The 19,553-nt window shown below is 45.3% G+C and overlaps 1 protein-coding gene across 1 annotated transcript; it reads left to right on the forward strand.

The window, feature by feature from the left end:
- Positions 1–1,927: 1,927 nt before the first annotated feature.
- LOC137424100 (inactive phospholipid phosphatase 7-like) lies at positions 1,928–19,173 on the forward strand. Its single transcript, XM_078774906.1, has 2 exons — positions 1,928–2,517; positions 18,363–19,173. Exons 1-2 carry the CDS (start codon positions 2,100–2,102, stop codon positions 18,812–18,814), a joined length of 870 nt encoding a protein of 289 aa, XP_078631032.1. The 5' UTR covers positions 1,928–2,099; the 3' UTR covers positions 18,815–19,173.
- Positions 19,174–19,553: the final 380 nt, after the last annotated feature.

Here is a 19,553-nt window from a genome sequence, read left to right on the forward strand (position 1 = left end):
CTGCTCTCACTGCTCTCACTGCTTTCACTGCTCTCACTGCTCTCACTACTCTCACTGCTCTCACTGCTCTCACTGCTCTCACTACTCTCACTGCCCTCACTACTCACTGCTCTCACTACTCTCACTGCCCTCACTACTCACTGCTCTCACTACTCTCACTGCTTTCACTGCTCTCACTGCTTTCACTGCTCTCACTGCTTTCACTGCTCTCACTGCTCTCACTACTCTCACTGCTCTCACTGCTCTCACTACTCTCACTGCCCTCACTACTCACTGCTCTCACTACTCTCACTGCCCTCACTACTCACTGCTCTCACTGCTTTCACTGCTCTCACTGCTTTCACTGCTCTCACTGCTCACTACTCTCACTGCTCACTACTCTCACGAGTCACTACTCACTGCTCTCACTGCTCTCACTACTCACTGCTCTCACTACTCACTGCTCTCACTAATCACTGCTCTCACTGCTCTCACGTCTCACTGATACAAATACAAACGTCCAGGGTTGTTTCTCTACCACCCGAAAGGTGACAGACCGCACACCGATCGCCCCTCATTGATTTAACTGACATTTCAATGCAGTCAAATGGAAAAACGTTCTCACGGGTCTCATCATTCTCCAGTCTGGTGAGTGGGGACTTGGGGTGTGAGGAGGGAGTTGAGGTGTGAGGAGGGAGTTAGGGTGTGAAGGGGGAGTTGGGGTGTGAGTGGGGAGTTGGGGTGGAGGTGTGAGGGGATGTTGGGGTGGAGGTGTGAGGGGGGAGTTGAGGTGGAGGTGTGAGGCGGGTGTTGGGATGGAGGTGTGAGTGGTGAGTTGAGGTGTGAGGGGAGGTTGGGGTGGAGGTGTGAGGAGGGAGTTGGGGTGGAGGTGTGAGGAGGGAGTTGGGGTGGAGGTGTGAGGAGGGAGTTGGGGTGGAGGTGTGAGGAGGGAGTTGGGGTGGAGGTGTGAGGAGGGAGTTGGGGTGGAGGGGGGAGTTAGGGTGGAGGTGTGAGGAGGGTGTTGGGGTGGAGGTGTGAGGAGGGTGTTGGGGTTGAGGTGTGAGGGGGAGGTTGGGGTGGAGGTGTGAGGAGGGAGTTGGGGTGGCGGTGTGAGTGGTGAGTTGGGGTGGAGGTGTGAGGAGGGAGTTGGGGTGGAGGTGTGAGGGGAGAGTTGGGGTGGAGGTGTGAGTGGGGAGTTGGGGTGGTGGTGTGAGGAGGGTGTTGGGGTTGAGGTGGGAGGGGATGTTGGGGTGGAGGGGTGAGGAGGGAGTTGAGGTGGAGGTGTGAGGAGGGTGTTGGGGTTGAGGTGTGAAGGGAGTTGGGGTGGAGGTGTGAGGAGGGAGTTGGGGTGGAGGTGTGAGGAGGGAGTTGGGGTGGAGGTGTGAGGAGGGAGTTGGGGTGGAGGTGTGAGGGGGGAGTTGGGGTGGAGGTGTGAGAGGGGAGTTGTGGGGGTGGAGGTGAGTTGGAGTGGAGGTGTGAGGGGGAAGTTGGGGTGGAGGTGTGAGGGGGAGTTGGGGTTGAGGTGTGAGGGGGAGTTGGGGTTGAGGTGTGAGGAGGGCGTTGGGGTGGAGGTGTGAGGGGAGTCGGGGTGGAGGTGTGAGGGGAAGTTGGGGGTGGAGGAGGGAGTTGGGGTTGAGGTGTGAGGGGGAGTTGGGGTTGAGGTGTGAGGAGACGAGTGGGTGATGTGGGGTTGGGGTAGTGGGAGAGAGTGGGGGATGAGGTAAGTGGGGAAGGGGGATAAGGTGAGTGAAGGTGGAGGGTGGGAGGAATGGGGATTAAGGGGAGTAGGGCATGAAGGGGGTGAGGAGGAGTGGGGATGTGGGGCATAAAGGGAAGGACTGGGGGTGAGGGGATGTGGGCGTGAGGTGAGTGTAGGAGGATGGAGGAGCTGAGGGCAGTGGGGGGAGGAGGGAATTGTGGAGGTGAGGGGAGTGGTTGGGGTGGGGGTATATAAATAAAGCAGGAAGGAGTGATGCTTGTCCTGTAGGAGTGAATATAGTGAGTGTAGGGCGTCGGTAACATAAGCGGGTCGGGGCGGTGCGGGCGAGGTTGGACACATATGGGTTCGACTGAAAATAACTCGACAGGGCTCAGATCCGAGACGAGGAACATTAAACGGAATGGCGAGCGGACGGGCCCGGGCGCGGGCAGACGTGTTGTCTCGGCCCGAGTTTATATCGCTCGTCGACACCTCGGACTCGATCTCCAGCTTGAGAGGTCGCAGGCCTAGGGCTCGGGCTCGGGACCATTGCAGGGAGAGCGTCGATGCGCGGCGGGAGCAGCTACAGCTACCCGAAGCAGACTGCATGCTCCTGGGACCGTCGCTCGGCTCGGTAACGCTGCGTGCGCTGATCGCCGCCGATTTGAGCGCCTCCCGCCGGTTGGCTCAGCGAGGTCCGAAGAAAGGAGCGTTTCGATCAGGGACGGTGCTGCTTCATCTGTCTGGTCATGGGGCTGTTTGGCTCGTGGGGACGATTCTAGCCATTTACCGGAGTACAAGCGCTGCGGCTCGAGAGGTGCTCGGGAATCTTCTGCTAGGTGTGTGTGTGTGTGTGTGTGTGTGTGTGTGTGTGTGTGTGTGTGTGTGTGTGTGTGTGTGTGTGTGTGTGTGTGTGTGTGTGTGTGTGTGTGTGTGTGTGTATATATATATATTGTTACGGATCTCAGAGTACGGCACTCCCGTGAGCAAGGCGGGGGGGGGGGGGGGGGGTTAATCCCCTTGTCTTGTTAAGCTGGCCGGCCGTCTCCGGTCCTGGAACTATCCCGCTCCTTTGCGGGGTGAGATTGGCCAGGGTGATTGGTCAACGGTTTCCCAAATACCTTCACCAATCTCTCCGCAAAGCAGGGAGATGAGTCCCTGCTCGAACCGCGGATGTGATGGTAATTGCCGAGCGGTTTAGCAATCCACGATCCGAGCCGTAAACGAAAGGACTAAACCCGATTATAGCGGTTCCTATATCGTGCCACCGATATTCAATTGGGGACAGGACGAAAGCGATCGGATGAGAGGAACCAAAGAATAAGAAGGGTGAAGGAAGAACAAATATGATTTATTAACTAAACTACAAGAGGAAATGAAAGAAGGGAATATACAAGAAGGAGGAAATAAAAGGACATAGGGCAAGCTTATCTAAACAGTCTTAACTTATCACGACCCCAGGACAAACAGACAGACTCACACGGAATGGTAGCTGGTAGGGGAGAAAGGTCCAGGCAGATGGTTCCAGGCGATGGGATCTGTCCAGGCTCCGGGTCCGCAGGCGAAGAACGGCAGGCAGCTTCGCGTATCGTTGGCGCGCGACCGGACCTTACATATGCGAGGGGGTGGAATCTGCATCCGTATAGCGTGCCGAACGCTCTCAAAACCAACGGCAGTTCGTATCAAACGATCGTCCCAAGCGATCCTCCGCGCAATGTTCTTATCATTCGCCGCCTCTGCGCTGTTCTCTCAAGTTTGCCGATCATCTGCCGATCTTCTCTCCTCTCTCTCGATCATCTCCCCCGCATCTGCGCAAAAAGGGCTTCGCGCTCGCGCTTTTATTACCTGCCTCGCGTATCAAGCCGCGTCCGCTTCGCTCCACCTACCGGTGAACACGCCTCGGCCCGGATTGGTCGTGAGGGTTCATCGGTACCTCCCCTCATGACGCGTTGATGGGGCCACGCCTATGTTCCTGGCCACTCCTCCCTTCTTCTCCCACTCTGCCACGTGGCGGCTTGGGGCGAGCTTCAGCTCAAAGGAAGCGAACGCTGCTGGCAAAGGCGCGCCATACAATTTGGAGAGGGTAAAACCGCAAAATGAATAGGATGGGAATTTGAGAAGGGGGCCTAGGTTATTTGATTAATACAACGCAGAGTCAAACTAATGGGAACAAATCCTTACCTGAAACACTTACGAATGAAATAACTAAAGAAGAAGCCTATGGTGTGCTACGTGTTGCTCGTGGCCTAACTCGGGTGCGACCTTTGACCTTTACACCAAAAATGGGAATATTTACAGGGGATTATTTATAAGGGAATATTACAAATATTTACAAAGTGGAGGGTTCTAAAAACCACAACAATGTATATATGTGTGTGTGTGTGTGTGTGTGTGTGTGTGTGTGTGTGTGTGTGTGTGTGTGTGTGTGTGTGTGTGTGTGTGTGTGTGTGTGTGTGTGTGTGTGTGTGTGTGTGTGTGTGTGTGTGTGTGTGTGTGTGTGTGTGTGTGTGTGTGTGTGTGTGTGTGTGTGTGTTTTACCTTTTACAACAAAGACAGAGTTTGAGACAGTACATTGTACCTTTTATGTCATCCTACCTTAAAGAACGGACAAAACCAAATTCCATCGTGCTTCTTGTTATATTTTCTTTGTTATTTTCCTCTGTCCAATCTCCAATCAAAATGTCGAATTCGTACAAATCAAAATGTCGTATTCGTACAAATCAAATTTACACTCCAGAAGAGCATGTTTCAAGTAATGCCTCATATTCCTTTTCTCCAAAACAGGTAAATATATTCGATTGAAACAAAGACGGATACTATCATGAATCTTTATTTTACCGTAGTACTTCTTTATTTCTCTACATAATCACCACTGCGTATGCACGCAATTTTGCAAGCATTCAAGTACTTTGTGATGTCACGATAAAACTGCATCCTGCTGACTTGATCAGCGCTTCACAGTGAGAGGCATTGGCATCATGGTCGTGAGAAAAATGTTCTCCATTGTCCGTCTCTTACTCTCAGGATCCGAATGATCATCCGACTCATCTCCATCATCTCATCTCTATTCTGTCATCCAATTCTCATCTCCAGTCATCTCATCTTTAGTCAGTAATTGCAACTCTCAAATCCAGTCATCTCATCTCCAATCAGCCATCCCAATTCTCATCGCCAGTTATCTCATCTCCAGTCATCTCATCTCATCTCCAGTCAGTCATCCCAACTCTCAATTCCAGTCAGTCATCCCAACTCTCAATTCCAGTCAGTCATCCCAATTCTCATCTCCAATCAGTCATCGCATCTCTCATCTCCAGTCAGTCATCGCATCTCTCATCTCCAGTCAGTCATCGCATCTCTCATCTCCAGTCAGTCATCACAACACTCATCTCCAGGCAGTCATCCCAACTCTCAACTCCAGTCAGTCATCCCAATTCTCATTTCCAGTTATCTCATCTCCAGTCGGTCATCGCAACTCTCATCTCCAGTCATCCCATTTCCAGTCAGTCATCCCAACTCTCATCTCCAGTCATCTCATCTCCAGTCAGTTATCCCAACTCTCATCTCCAGTCATCCCAAATCTCAACTCCAGTCATCTCATCTCCAGTCATCTCAACTCCAGTCAGTCATCCCAACTCTCATCTCCAGTCATCTAATTTCCAGTCATCTAATTTCCAGTCATCTAATTTCCAGTCATCTCATTTCCAGTCATCTCATCTCCAGTCAGTCATCACAACTGTCATCTCCAGTCAGTCAACCCAATTCTCATTTCCAGTTATCTCATCTCTAGTCAGTCATCGCCACTCTCATCTCCAGTCATCCCATTTCCAGTCAGTCATCGCAACTCTCATCTCCAGTCATCTCATCTCCAGTCATCTCATCTCCAGTCAGTCATCCCAACTCTCAACTCCAGTCAGTCATCCCAATTCTCATCACCAGTTATCTCATCTCCAGTCAGTCATTGCAACTCTCATCTCCAGTCGTCTCATCCTCAGTCGGTCATCGCAACTCATCTCTAGTCAGTCATTCCAACTCTCATCCCCAGTCATCTCATCTCATCTCCAGTCAGTCATCCCAACTCTCAATTCCAGTCATCTTATCTCCAGTCAGTCATCCCAACTCTCAACTCCAGTCATCTCATCTCCAGCCATCTCAACTCCAGTCAGTCATCCCAATTCTCAACTCCAGTCATCTAATCTCCAGTCATCTAATCTCCAGTCATCTCATCTCTGGTCAGTCATCTCATCTCCAGCCATCTCAACTCCAGTCAGTCATCCCAATTCTCAACTCCAGTCATCTAATCTCCAGTCATCTCATCTCTGGTCAGTCATCGTAACTCTCAACTCCAGTCATCTCAACTCCAGTCAGTCATCCCATCTCACATCTCGAGTCATCTCATCTCTAGTTGGTCATCGCAACTCTCATATCCAGTCAGTCATCCCAACTCTCATCTCATCTTCAGTCAGTCATCCCAACTCTCATCTCCAGTCAGTCATCTCAACTTTCATCTCCAGTCTTCTCATCTCCAGTCAGTCATCCCAGCTCTCAACTCCAGTCAGTCATCTCAATTCTCATTTCCAGGTGTCTCATCTCCAGTCGGTCATCCCAACTCTCAACTTCAGTTACAATCAGTAGATTGCTTTGGATGGCCTTCTCTCTAATGCTCAACTTGAAGAGGTAGGTGGCCCTCAAGATAGCATTCTGGCCTATCCCCATCAACTGGAAATCCTGACATTTATACGTCAAAGGAAAATCTATTGTGTCATTTTGCAAACGACTTTACCCGATGCAAAACTGTTCCTCATCCCTTTTCCAGATAGACTGTGGCAGTATGCTGACCTATAGAAAAGAAGCAGCTGGTCATCTCTCTAGAGTCTAGACTGTAGAACATTTCCTTTGATGCAGAAAAGTCGCACACTCTCACTTTGTTCCCCCATAATGACCAGCTGTAAAATCCTTCAATTCACCCATGTGGTTTTAGCATCTGAGATATAGTCTCTGAGTGTGCAAAAGTGTCTTGGCCTAGTAATGAATGGGAAATGCAACATACATGTACATACGGTACATGCAATTATTCAGCTGGAGCCATGGACCCAAGAGCCACACCAGCACTTGCTGCTAGCGTAATGATTAATTGGGGGAATGGGGCGGCCTGTCCCACTTCCACCAATTTCGACACCCGTTGCACAGTTTACGGGGTCCATGAAATGTAGCCATAAAACAACGTATTCAAATTTAAATGCAACTTCTGCCGTCGTTGCATTATTTGAATAACCTCAGAAGCTCCCACTAATAAACACAATGTCAGCTGCTGCTCCACTTCCCACAGTGTCAGTTGGCATGCAAGCTTTTTAAAGCCTTTGTCGTAATGCCAGCCCACTGTGGGTAAAGAATAAAGCGACAGCTGTGGTTCTGACTTGCTGGTCATCGTCTCGGTTGAGATGCCTTTTTGATATAAAAAGGTTTAAAAAATAATCAAACGTTATAATAAAGATACAGACATACAGTACTTGGGCCCCAATACCAAAGTATACAGTATATAGTGAAACAAAGCCAAGGCTCATGGTCAAACAAAACACATAATCCTAACCCACAGGCCCAGATTGCCTGGTCATATCGCAGAAATTATGTGTGTGAATTTCTACTCAAGTGTGGTCATACAGTAGTTAGATGCTTCCTGGTAATCCTCTGTCTCTGTTATGCTCGACGAACATGGCGAAACGGGAGTAAAGGTGGATATTCCACCAAAATGCAGCCAATGCTCCCCAGAAGATGGTCGAAGGTCTTTGCAGGTAAACCCGTGTTACGTGTTACCTCCCCAAACTCCGGTTACGGTGCCCCTCAGAGTCGCGAGAGGGAACGTGGCAGAAAGATTTGTTATTTTGAGTGTTCTAGCCATGGTAAAACCACACCAATGCAATTGTGTAGAAAAAAGTAAGTAATTGTATTCGGAAAACTCACATCCACAATAATAACACTCTTAACAAAGGTACCATGAAAATATCACTTGCATCACATAAACGATACACATGATGGTACCATCATTCCCCAATACTCTCAAATCAATAAACTCACGATACGCCAAACGTGAGTGGAATGTAACAATCCCGAAGTCCGTGCACGAATCCCCACGCTGGGCGAAGGTTGAAATCGTGCGGAATGGCAAGACCAACAGGAAGTATCGGTCGGCGGCTGCGGACGAGGAGTTACGAGGTGAGAGGTCGGGAAGATGGCTGCAAGGGGTAGCGATCCCCCAAAGCGTGAGCACAATCCACGCCCCACATCCACCAACGATTAAGCCGATATGGAAACCAACGGCGATCAACACGATGATGTCGATATGGGAATCCCAATGACAAAACAAGATGCAGCAGGTGGACGGCCTCCTCGAGGAAAATGGCGGATCCGGCCTGTAATGGAGGTGCTTGCTTTTCCGCCAACAATAGTTCACGCTTGGTATCAAAACCTGAGACGCAGGTTTAACTGCAATTGCAGATTGGGACGATGTCGCCGCAGGCAATCCCTTTCACGGGAAGCCTCAATTCAATCGCAACCAATATCGAGGAAGTCGGCTCGCAGCCTCAATGTGACTGACGGCTGTCTCCTTCCCCTGCCCGCTTCCTCCTCCTTCTTCTTCCTCTTCCGGTTTTTCCGAGTTTTTCTTTTTCCTCCACAAACATTTATTTTTACCTTTTACTAAAGCCATCTCCATTACACACAGAAATCTTAACAACAATTTTACCTGAAACTAAAAATCCTAAAAGTATATAATAACAAGGGCGGAAGTGACGAATCCGTAACACCTGTCATGAAATGTTGATTTTCAGGAGACAAAAATACCAATGCTTTGAAGTGACCAGCGCTGTGGTTAAAACAAAATAAATATTCCACCGGCAAAAAGCGATCTAAAATGGCGGAAGAAAAAAACAACAACCAGCAAAGTAGAAAAGTTCGGCATGATGTTGTGAACAGCGGGCGGATGGTGAAGTAGCACTCTGCTGATAGTCCCAAGGGAAACCAAATAACAGTGAAGTAGAGTATTTATCCGCTCCACGTAATCGTGCTCTTTTAGCTCAAATCTCCTCGAGAGTCCAAAGTCCACACAAAACAACCTCTTCTTCTTCACCCTTGTGCTTCCTCCTCAATCCTCACGTACTCACAGTTGATTGGTTTATCCTGGTATTTAACCACGCTCGCTAGGAGTGCGTCAGTATGTGAAGAACGAGCTTGGCGAATTGATTCTGCCTGCACCGTCTGTTCATGTAGAAAATGATGCATGTAAAACGAGAAGTCATGACAATATATAATCGATTTTCGGGGCCCTTGACCATCACCAGATGGAGTGGACACCTCACAAAAGTTGAACTGGCAAACTGTCCCATGTATACTTATGTCTAAATATTCACTTCACCACTATTATGGAGCCCATGTGCCACGAACACGTTGACCCAAAGGTTTTCTTTCTTTTTTTTTCTTTTTTTTTTTGTATACAAGATCGAGGCTCGTGAAAGAGCTAACATTAATCACACAAAAATTCAAACTGACACACAAAATAAGGGGAGTGGTAGACAATATGGGGAGAGAGGGGGAAGCACAAACACAACATTTGAGAGCAAGGACATCGAGAGAAGTGTGGGAGGGAGAGGGCTTGGGGGGAGGTGGGAGAGGTATAAAACATATGGACACTGTAAGGACTTCCAGGAAAGAAGTTGGAATTTCAAAAAAGTGTATGGGGTGAATTAGCGGGGGTAGAAAAGATCAAAGTTTTGGATGGGGGAAGATAAGAGATGGTGGTGAACAGCTGTTTTAAAGACCTGGAGGGAGGAGTGGGATTGAAGAGAGTGTAGGAGTTTGTTCCAGAGGCAGGAGAAAAGGGGAATGAAAGCGTGAAGGTGAGCAGAGAGCCTAGATTTTGGCAGTTTAACCATAAGAGGGTTGCAGGCAGATCTTGTGCGACCTGTAGGAATATTTGGGGGACAGAGCCCAGAGATAGCTGGGGGAGCAAGGCCGGAGAGGAGTCGGTAAAAGACAGAAAGACCACCAACCTGCCTGCGGTGAGTGAGTGAAAGGCCCTCGGAGTTAGCTTCATCGCAGGAGATTCCAATGATTCTCTTCCATCCAATCCTCATTTATTACACAGCCAAATCATCACGGGGCTTTGGAGAAAGTTTTGATGGATTGTGTATTATCTCAGGATGCCGGATCTCCTTTTTCTGTGGTGTTCAAAGGTAGAATGTCATTAAGTAGATGGCCTAACATTTTACGGCAAGATATTTTTACAACTTCATCCTCTTTACAATATGATCCATGATATTTTATCCTTGTATGTGAGGAGTCACATTATGTCCTAATACCCGTGCTAATATTTGGGGATTTTGAGGCGGATGTCTCGCTGAGTGGGAATGAGTGGTAGACTCGCGTGAATGGCTTGGTTCTTGGGGAGCTGGCTATGCATTCTGTGATTCTCCGTCTTTGATAATGTGTTTTAAAAGGGAAATATTTATATACTTCTTATAACACTGAAGTGAGACATGATAGAGAAATTCATCATCTTCGACCAGTTTCACACATTTTGCAACAGAGTGATTGCACATATCACATGCCTCTCTATTTCGCTTTTTGTTGTTGTTGTTGTTGTTGTTGTTGTTGTATACTAAGTCGAGGGTCGTGTCGGAGCTAACACATAGAACATACAGTATAATAAAGGGAGCAGGAGACAAGAGGGGGAGAGAGAGGGAAGTACAACAACAGTAGAGAACAGGGACATCGGCAGATCTGTGGATGGGAGAGGGCTGGGGCGGAGTACATGGGATAAGTAAGATGGACAGACACTACAATAATTTTCAGGAAAGAAAATAGGAAATTTGAAGGAGGTGGGTTTGGGGTGGATTAACAGGGGTATAAAAGATCAAGGTTTTGGATGGGGGGAGATAAGAGATGGTGGTGAACAGCTGTTTTAAAGACCTGGAGGGTGGAGTGGGATTGAAGAGAGTGAGGGAGTTTGTTCCAGAGGCGGGAGAAAAGAGGAATGAAAGAGTGAAGGTGAGCAGAGAGTCTTGATTTTGGCAGTTTAACCATAAGAGGGTTGCAGGCAGATCTTGTGCGACCTGTAGGAATATTTGGGGGACAGAGCCCAGAGAGAGAGCTGGGGGAGCAAGGCCGGAGAGGAGTCGGTAGAAGAAAGAAAGACCACCAACCTGCCTGCGGTGAGTAAGTGAAAGGCCCTCGGATGTAGCTTCATCGCGGGAGATTCCAATGATTCTGAATGCTTTGGTTTCAACAGCGTGAAGACGAGCTAGGTGTGAGGCAGGAGCATCAGCCCAGAGGGGAGAACAGTATTCCATTGAGCTGTGGATGAAAGCCTTGTATGTGGTGAGGAGCTCAGGTGTGCCAAGGAAGGACTTCGCACGACGGAGGATGCCCAGTCGGCGACTGGCTTTGGAATACAGCTTGAAAATGTGGTTTTCCCAAGAAAGATCATGGCAGATAGTGAGACCCAAGAGGTTGAGTGACAGAACTTCTTACATATCCATGGGTAAAGCTTACATCCATGGGTTGTGCTAATCAGTTTGTCATTTGTTGGTTTTTCACAAATAACACATTTGTCAAGATCAAAAGATGCATCCTCGGATGACTCTAATAGTGCAACAGATTTCATTGTTGATACCGCTAGTAGTCTATATTTGTGCAGCAGGTTCGTCGTTTACAGGCTCGACGTTATTCGAGATTAATATGTAAACTTTTTGAGAATATATAAACAAACAAAAACGTATTATATATGTATGTATATATATATATATATATATATATATATATATATATATATATATATATATATATATATACACCTCGACAAAGAGGAGCTCAGGTGTGAGCCCCTCGACACCTCAACAAAGCAGCATTCAACACACCTGAAAAAAAAAGAAAAGAAACGCTGTGGTCAGAAAGCAACCATAATACACTAACATCAGCATTATCTTATATGTATTATATGATACTAGGGCATGCCCGTACTATATATATATCTAAAATTATATCCCCCCCCCTCTATTTACATGAAATGGTTTGGTTCATGAAATGTTTTGGTCCATTCGCAACGCCAAAGCGAACGGCGAACGCTTTACATGAAATGGTTTGGTTCATGAAATGTTTTGGTCCATTCGCAACGCCAAAGCGAACGGCGAACGGCTTGCGAGTACAGAACTGCTACCATCATCAAGTAGAAAGAGAAGAGAAAAAAAATGAAAAGGAAAAACATTCCAAACCGCGAGGGAAAACAACACGGCACGTCGACACAACAACGTGTCCTGTGATTGGCCGTACGTGGCTGCCAGTAGCTGCCCCCAAAAAAAAGCTTTCACCGTCCGGCGACTGAATTTAAGGGGAAAAATAAAACGCTCTTCGCTTAAAACAACGCCCTTCGCTCTGACTGAATTGGGACAATGTTTTTATGTTTTTAATTGAATTACTATCCGTAATGGCGCACGCTCTCACGGGAGCTCCGGAAGGTCGTATATCGCAGTTACGATGAATCGCAAATTCGTTTTTATTAGTTTTAAAACATAGTTTAACGCCAACATAGCGCCAACATAGTTTGCAAACGTGAAATAAATGAATACGCTCTCAAATGTGCCATCCGAGGCAGAGTGTGTTCGCCACGTTCGGCACACGCGATAGCTCGCTGCTCTCTGATTGGTTGAATCGTTTTTTGGACATAGCTCGGTAAGTAATTGTCCGATTAATATGAAACCTTGAAAAGGCACATCCTCGGGTCCCCAGCAATATACCTGGCAAGTTTAAAGTATATCGGACCCGTGGTTGTCGAGAAACAGCGGTCACAGACAAACAAACAAACACACAGAGATTACTGGAATTATAGATAGACTAGGGCATGCCCGTACTATATCTATATCTAAAATTATATCCCCCCCTCTATTTACATGAAATGGTTTGGTTCATGAAATGTTTTGGTTCATTCGCAACGCCAAAGCGAACGGCGAACGCTTTACATGAAATGGTTTGGTTCATGAAATGTTTTGGTCCATTCGCAACGCCAAAGCGAACGGCGAACGGCTTGCGAGTACAGTGACAATCCCCCCCCCCCCCCCCTCTATTTACATGAAACATGACATGAAATTTGTCCGTTTAATTAGTTTTAAAACATAGTTTAACGCCAACATATGGCATGCACGTACCCGTACTATCCGTAATGGCGCACGCTCTCACAGGAGCTCCGGAAGGTCGTATATTGCAGTTACGATGAATCGCAAATTAGTTTTTATTAGTTTTATTATTAGTTTTAAAACATAGTTTAACGCCAACATAGCGCCAACATAGTTTGCAAACGTGAAATAAATGAATACCCTCTCAAATGTGCCATCCGAGGCAGAGTGTGTTCGCCACGTTCGGCACACGCGATAGCTCGCTGCTCTCTGATTGGTTGAATCGTTTTTTGGACATAGCTCGGTAAGTAATTGTCCGATTAATATGAAACCTTGAAAAGGCACATCCTCGGGTCCCCAGCAATATACCTGGCAAGTTTAAAGTATATCGGACCCGTGGTTGTCGAGAAACAGCGGTCACAGACAAACAAACAAACACACAGAGATTACTGGAATTATAGATAGATTATATATGAGGAAGGCTGCAAAATTACATTAAAATCCCTATTTGGATGCAATTTTTGAAAGTTTGTTTTTAGCTCACCTGGAACATAGTTCCGCGGAGCTTATGCGATGGCGCGTCGTCCGTCCGTCCGTCCGTCCGTCAGTCAGTAAACACTTGCAACTTCTCTGAAACCGCTGATGGTATTGTGACCAAACTTGGCAGAAATTATACTTGTTCATGGCATTAAAAAAGTTCGGCGTCTAAGGGGGTCTACCAGGGGTCAAAGTGGATCCAGGTTTGACCCCCAAAAATAGGTATTTGCTTTTTCCTCTGAAACTACACACACGATTTTGATGAAACTTGAGCACAACCTTCACCACCCGTGCTGTACCAATGTCTGCTCAAGGCATTTAAAAAATCGTGATCTAAGGAGGTAAACAAGGGAGGAGGGTGGGGTGGAGGGGCCTTGTGATTGCGTTAGTACGATTCTACATGCTGCCCTGTCTTCCAGCAACCATTAAAATTGGTTTAAATTACCGCGATGCTGTTTACAATACCTTTAGTCGGTGTAGTATACTGCTTTATTCTACCAGGTGAGCACCCAGGGGTTTTGCCCCTATTTTTGGCTGGCCATGGAGTTACTATCCCTCATATGTGCATGTGCCAATCAATCATAAAAGATGTCGTGATTGGAAGAGAGCACGCTGCTTCCCTCTGCTTCAATCCATCTCTGCAATGCTGACCATGTTAAAAAACTAACAATGTACCAACTTCATTATAAATTTAGAGACATTGGAATTGAATACAAACTTTACCTTCCAACTGTTAGTCCTTTCAGAAATGTTGTTGTGGAGTGGGCAAGGTTATATTTAAACAGTCACGGATATATGATAGCATCATGGCGACATTATGGGCTCGCCAGCTGCTCATGTCAAGCGGATGACAGAGGAAATACCCAGAACACTTTGCGTACACAGGGGACAGGACATAAAACAACAAGATTAAGAGTTATTGGATGGAAAGTGGCCTTCATTGCTCTCCTTTCAACTCCATTGTTTTTTTCTTAACAGTCACTGCAGTATGGCATCGAAACCTGAGAAACCATGTTAGTATTATGTATATTTACATAAGTGATGTAAGTATGTATTAAGTGATGTATTATGTACATAAGTGATGTATATTTACAGGGAGTCCCACCTTTTTCCCATGTATGTGTCACATACAGACCTCCACATGTCACTCACCTAAATGTTATCTTTTGGCGTCCCATCCCGACTAGATGTCTTTCAATTACTTGATCTCAATTTATTGCCACTTCTCCCCATACCCCCCTCTAATTCCCTACATGTATGTAATTGTTTGGATAATTAAATGGCCTCCTATTGAAATGTCAGCATCGGAGTTGGACGTAACAAACACGCAAATGGACAAACTTATCAGGAAGGGAGGCAGAACGATCATTGTACACCGCTCCTTTCCTATTCCATCTCCAGGCGCTGTATGACGTCATCGCAGGGCACCGAAGGGGGCCCGGTGATGACGCGCGCTGAAACAGGGAGTATTCAGTTTGCACTCTGGTTGTTTTCTTGCTTGTTTGTTTGTTTGTCCGGGCGATATCGTAGCCATCCTTTGAGCTAGGAAGCTGAAATTTCAGCACAATGGTGAGCAATTACTTTGGCAAAAACAGTATTTAAATTTTTTTTATTAATCAATTAATTGATGAATTACTTAATTATTATCGATTAATTAAGTACTTATTTATTTCCTTTCTCATCTGGACAATATCTCAGGCACCTTTTGAGTTAGGAAGCTGATATCTGGACAGGACAATGACCAAATTATTTTGCTGTAAAGGGTATTTTTGATTTATTCATGAATTGCTTTATCAATTAATCGATTAATTATTTAATTATTCGATTAATTACTTCATCAATTACTTTTTAAAAGTTCCAGCTTCGGATGAAACACTGGTGGTTTAGGTATGCTATCAGCCAATTGATTAAGAAATTAATTATTTTACAATTATTAGTTATTTATTTAATTATGCAATTAATCAATCAATAATTATTGTACATCTCTCCCTCCCAATACTGTCTATGTGCTGCACGGCGGCATTGCCGGGCGCAGAAGGCACCCTGGCAATGTTGCTCGATTGAGGATATGGTATTTATTTGGAATGGGGGCGGTGTACTTTGAATGTGTCTGTACTTGTTTTACTGTATTGTTATTTCAATACATCAAATCAAACACAGGCAGCTGCATCAAAATGTATGTATTAACACGACTGTAACGCTGCCTGTGAGTGGTCAAAGTGGCCAGCTACACTCTGATAAGCATCCATATAGGTACTACAAGTGCGCTATAATTCGGTGTGTGTGAATGTGTATGTATGTATAATGTATATGTGTATGTAATGATGTGTATATATATATATATATATATATATATATATATATATATATATATATATAGATATATATGTATATATATATATGTGTGTGTGTATAATATGTTTTTGTTTGTTTATATATTCTCAAAAAGAAAAAAAAAATACTGAAGCAAGTCCAACCAAGTTTCTGTCTGGGTAGCATATTTAAGGTAGAGGGGGGTGGGGGGGGGGGGGGGGAATCCGGTGGGGAGAGAAACCCCCAATTATCTCTATGTAAACATGCATCATATAGCCCGGTGGTAGCAGCTATTACAAATCATTTTCTTACATAAAGAAAGTTTAAACAAACGGACAAGAAAAAGACATAAAATGTTATAGCCCACCATGGCTTTACTAATTTTGCTGTGCGTAGTTAAAGGCTGTCAGTCGGCCATCTTTGGTCAGATGACAAAACAAAATCTTCTGCATATGTATATTCATGTATTGTCGTTGTGCCAAGTTTGAGGAAAATTGGGCCATGCATGTCCGAGAAATGGATGGGGACATGTTTAAGTAACAAAATGGCCGCCAGTCGGCCATTTTGGATCTGTTCTCGAAAAGAAATGACATGCATATGTAAGCCATCATTCCTTGAAAAGATCAAGGTTTTGGATGGGGGAAGATAAGAGATGGTGGTGAACAGCTGTTTTAAAGACCTGGAGGGAGGAGTGGGATTGAAGAGTGTGGGAGTTTGTTCCAGAGGTGGGAAAAAGGGCATATAAAAGAGTGAAGGTGAGCAGAGAGTCTTGATTTTGGCAGTTTTACCAGAAGAGGGTTTCTGGCAGTTCTTGTGCATCCTGCAGGAATATTTGGGGGACAGAGCTGGGGGAGCAAGGCCGGAGAAGAGTCGGTAGAAGACAGAAAGACCACCAACCTGCCTGTGGTGAGAGAGTGAAAGGCCCTCAGAATCAGCTTCATCGCAGGAGATTTCAATGATCCTAAATTATAAATTTATAAAAATATTAAATATTATAAAATTAAATATTAAATTTAATAAATTGTTCCTCGATCATGAACTGATAAGATGGACGGGCGGACATGACCCAATTACTTAACCCCGAATTTTCGCTTCGCATGCGCGGGGTAACTAGAATGGCACTTGGTAGAGAGCACACCTCCGCCAGGCTGACCAGTTTACATTTTGTATCCCACTGACGGGCCAGAACTGCATTGCCACCTGAACCAAAATCGAGTTGGCTGGTTGTTGTCACCTAATCAACTCATCCACCAAGTTTTCTCATAATCCATTCACAACTTTTTGAAATATCCTGCTATATATCGTTTTTGGCCCTATCACTCAATGGTAAGGAATCACTTTAGAAACTAGTATCCAGATCTGAATCTTCAACAAAATCTAATCAATTCGTCCTTGTCACATACCCAACTTGTCCACCACATTCCGTCCGGATCCGTCCATAACCTTTTGAGATATCTTGCTCAGAGACGGACAAACAGACAGACGGATGAAAACACAACCTCCATTCACCTTCGGTGGTGGAGATGATGATGATGATGATTATCACTGTCGGTAGGCTTTGTCTTTGTGGGATTGTACATTCATCATTCTTTCTCTGAAATATGTTTTATCCTTTAAACACGTTATGATGGACAGATAATTGTTTCAAAGTAAATACATCCGATGGAGATGTAAATATTATCTTTCCCTTGTACTGTACATTCATTTTACTATAATTCACCAAATGTTCGTCTGTCCGTTCGAAGGTACCGCAAAAACGGCTGAACTGATAGTAACGATATTTTGGGTGGGTATTCCTAGGACCCCCGTTAGAGTAAAATAGGCTATATTATTTGTCCTATTTTTCCAAGTTTTCCGATTTTCCAGTTTTTCCAAGCACGATGGAATAATATTTACCAATATGAACAGTGATGTGGCTTTTATTGTAATTCTACAAATACTGTTTAGATTTTGATGACATTTATGAACCTGCCGCGAATGCGGAAGTGGACAGATTATGGCAATGCGTGGGTTTGATAATATCCCAATACAACTGTCATTCAATCGTAATGTTAAATCGTTAAACGTTAATCGTGTTAATCGTTTTATTAAAGTATCAATTGATGATTGGAATTGAGTGAATACAAGTACGATTTTGAATTCGTAATTGTATTCACCCAACCATAAGGAACTTCACATCAGGATTTAAATATTTGTTTATGTCACGAATGTTGTTAAAAGTTTATTTTTTATATTAATGTTATTTAAGTTGTGATTGGAGTTATGCTGTTTGGAATGAAAAAAAGAGATATCGAGTTCAAGTGAATGACGAAATGCCGTGACGGTTTCTACTTTCTAAACGTGAATTCGCGAATCGCCAAATGCAGATTCGCCATTGACTGGGTATGGAACAAACATACCCGTTTGTTTGCCAACGGGTACGTTTTTCATGGAAGTCCTTCACGAACTTGCTGTCCATGTCTGACGTGTGACTGAAGGTGCTACAGAAATGTGGAATTTATTGGTTTCATGCTTTAGCATTCGCCGTTTCTGCATTGTCTGTTTGCTTCTGGCCTCCCACCCGTGCGTAGCACGTGTACCTCACTAGTTTTATAAAGATTATATTTGTATAGGCCTATGCCTATCTACTGATCTGACTTCCTGCCTAACGTTTCTATTCTCTATTTATTCACCAGCGCTCCTCTTCGATTTTGTCATTGTGACGTCACTGAAGGCACTGGTGCGGCGCCGCCACCCTCCCCACGGATCTGGATTTTCCTCTTCTTCAGTCTACTCCTCCCCCATTCCACTTCCGTCGCGCTGGGTGGCGTTATTGCCGTCCACTTTGTGGCCCGTAGTCGCAGCCGTCTCTTACTCCTTCCCGGCTGGGCAAGCTGCCCGAGCTGCCCTCGTCATGCAATTCCTACTCCACCATCTAGTGCTGGCATTCCCAATCCGCGTTTTGCTCATCATGTGGGTCATCGCTGTGGGTTTGCTGCGCGTGTCCATTGGCGCACACCGCGTTTCTGATGTCGTAACTGGCTTTTTACTGGGCTACCATGAATATGGCTTAATTCGTTTCCTCTGGATCTCCGCGGCATCCTGCCAGACACTTCTTGGGATTGTAGGCTTCAGCCCTGTGCCCTGAAATGGTTAATGCGATGCTTCTGTCCATTGGCAACCATTTTTACAGACCCAAGATATGGATTCTGAAAACTCTATGGTGACTGGTATTGATGAATGAATTAGGCAAAGCATGTCAGTGTTTAATTAATTCAATATGTTATTAACAAATCGATTACTGACATTCACCACAAGTTATGGTTCCATGGTAAGTAAGCAATTAATGATTTTTTTCCAAGCATGGAACTATGCAAATTACATGCAGTGATGCATTTAATGCTTGCTTCTCTGAGAAGTTTAAAACTTTGGATAAGTATTTAAAAGTTGATATGGTGAGGGGTGTTCAAAAAGAATATGAATGAAAAACTCACAATATTTCAATAATTTTTTTTGTTATTATTTTTCACAATCTACACAGTACTGCTCTAATGACACCAATTATCCCCAACCTCCTGCGCGGTTGACATGGGGAAGTTTTATGCTAAGTCCCTCACAAGTGCTAATGCTGGTGTAGGGGAATTGTAGCTGTGAGACTCACAGGACTCCAATGACCGGACACAGGTTTACAAAAGGTCTGGTTTATTAACTGGTTATTCACTTCATTCCATTTACCAAATAATACCGCATAATATAATGGATCAGGTTAACTCTTTTCCAATGTCCTTCTCGTTCGGCTGATGTTCCTCCGACACTCCCGTACGTCAGAGCTCCTCGCAGCAAGTACTCCCGACTTCCACGTTTGCTCCCGTTATATGGACAAACTG

Source organism: Myxine glutinosa, chromosome 3 (genome assembly GCF_964187855.1).
Source record: "Myxine glutinosa chromosome 3, kmMyxGlut1.1, whole genome shotgun sequence".
Taxonomy (NCBI): Eukaryota; Metazoa; Chordata; class Myxini; order Myxiniformes; family Myxinidae; genus Myxine; species Myxine glutinosa.

Bases quoted from the DNA above. Each gene is read 5' to 3' on its own strand.
- LOC137424100 (XM_078774906.1), top strand. From the start codon at position 2,100: ATGGCGAGCGGACGGGCCCGGGCGCGGGCAGACGTGTTGTCTCGGCCC. The intron at 2,518-18,362 runs GTGTGTGTGTGT...TTTATTCACCAG, and splicing joins GCTCGGGAATCTTCTGCTAG to CGCTCCTCTTCGATTTTGTC.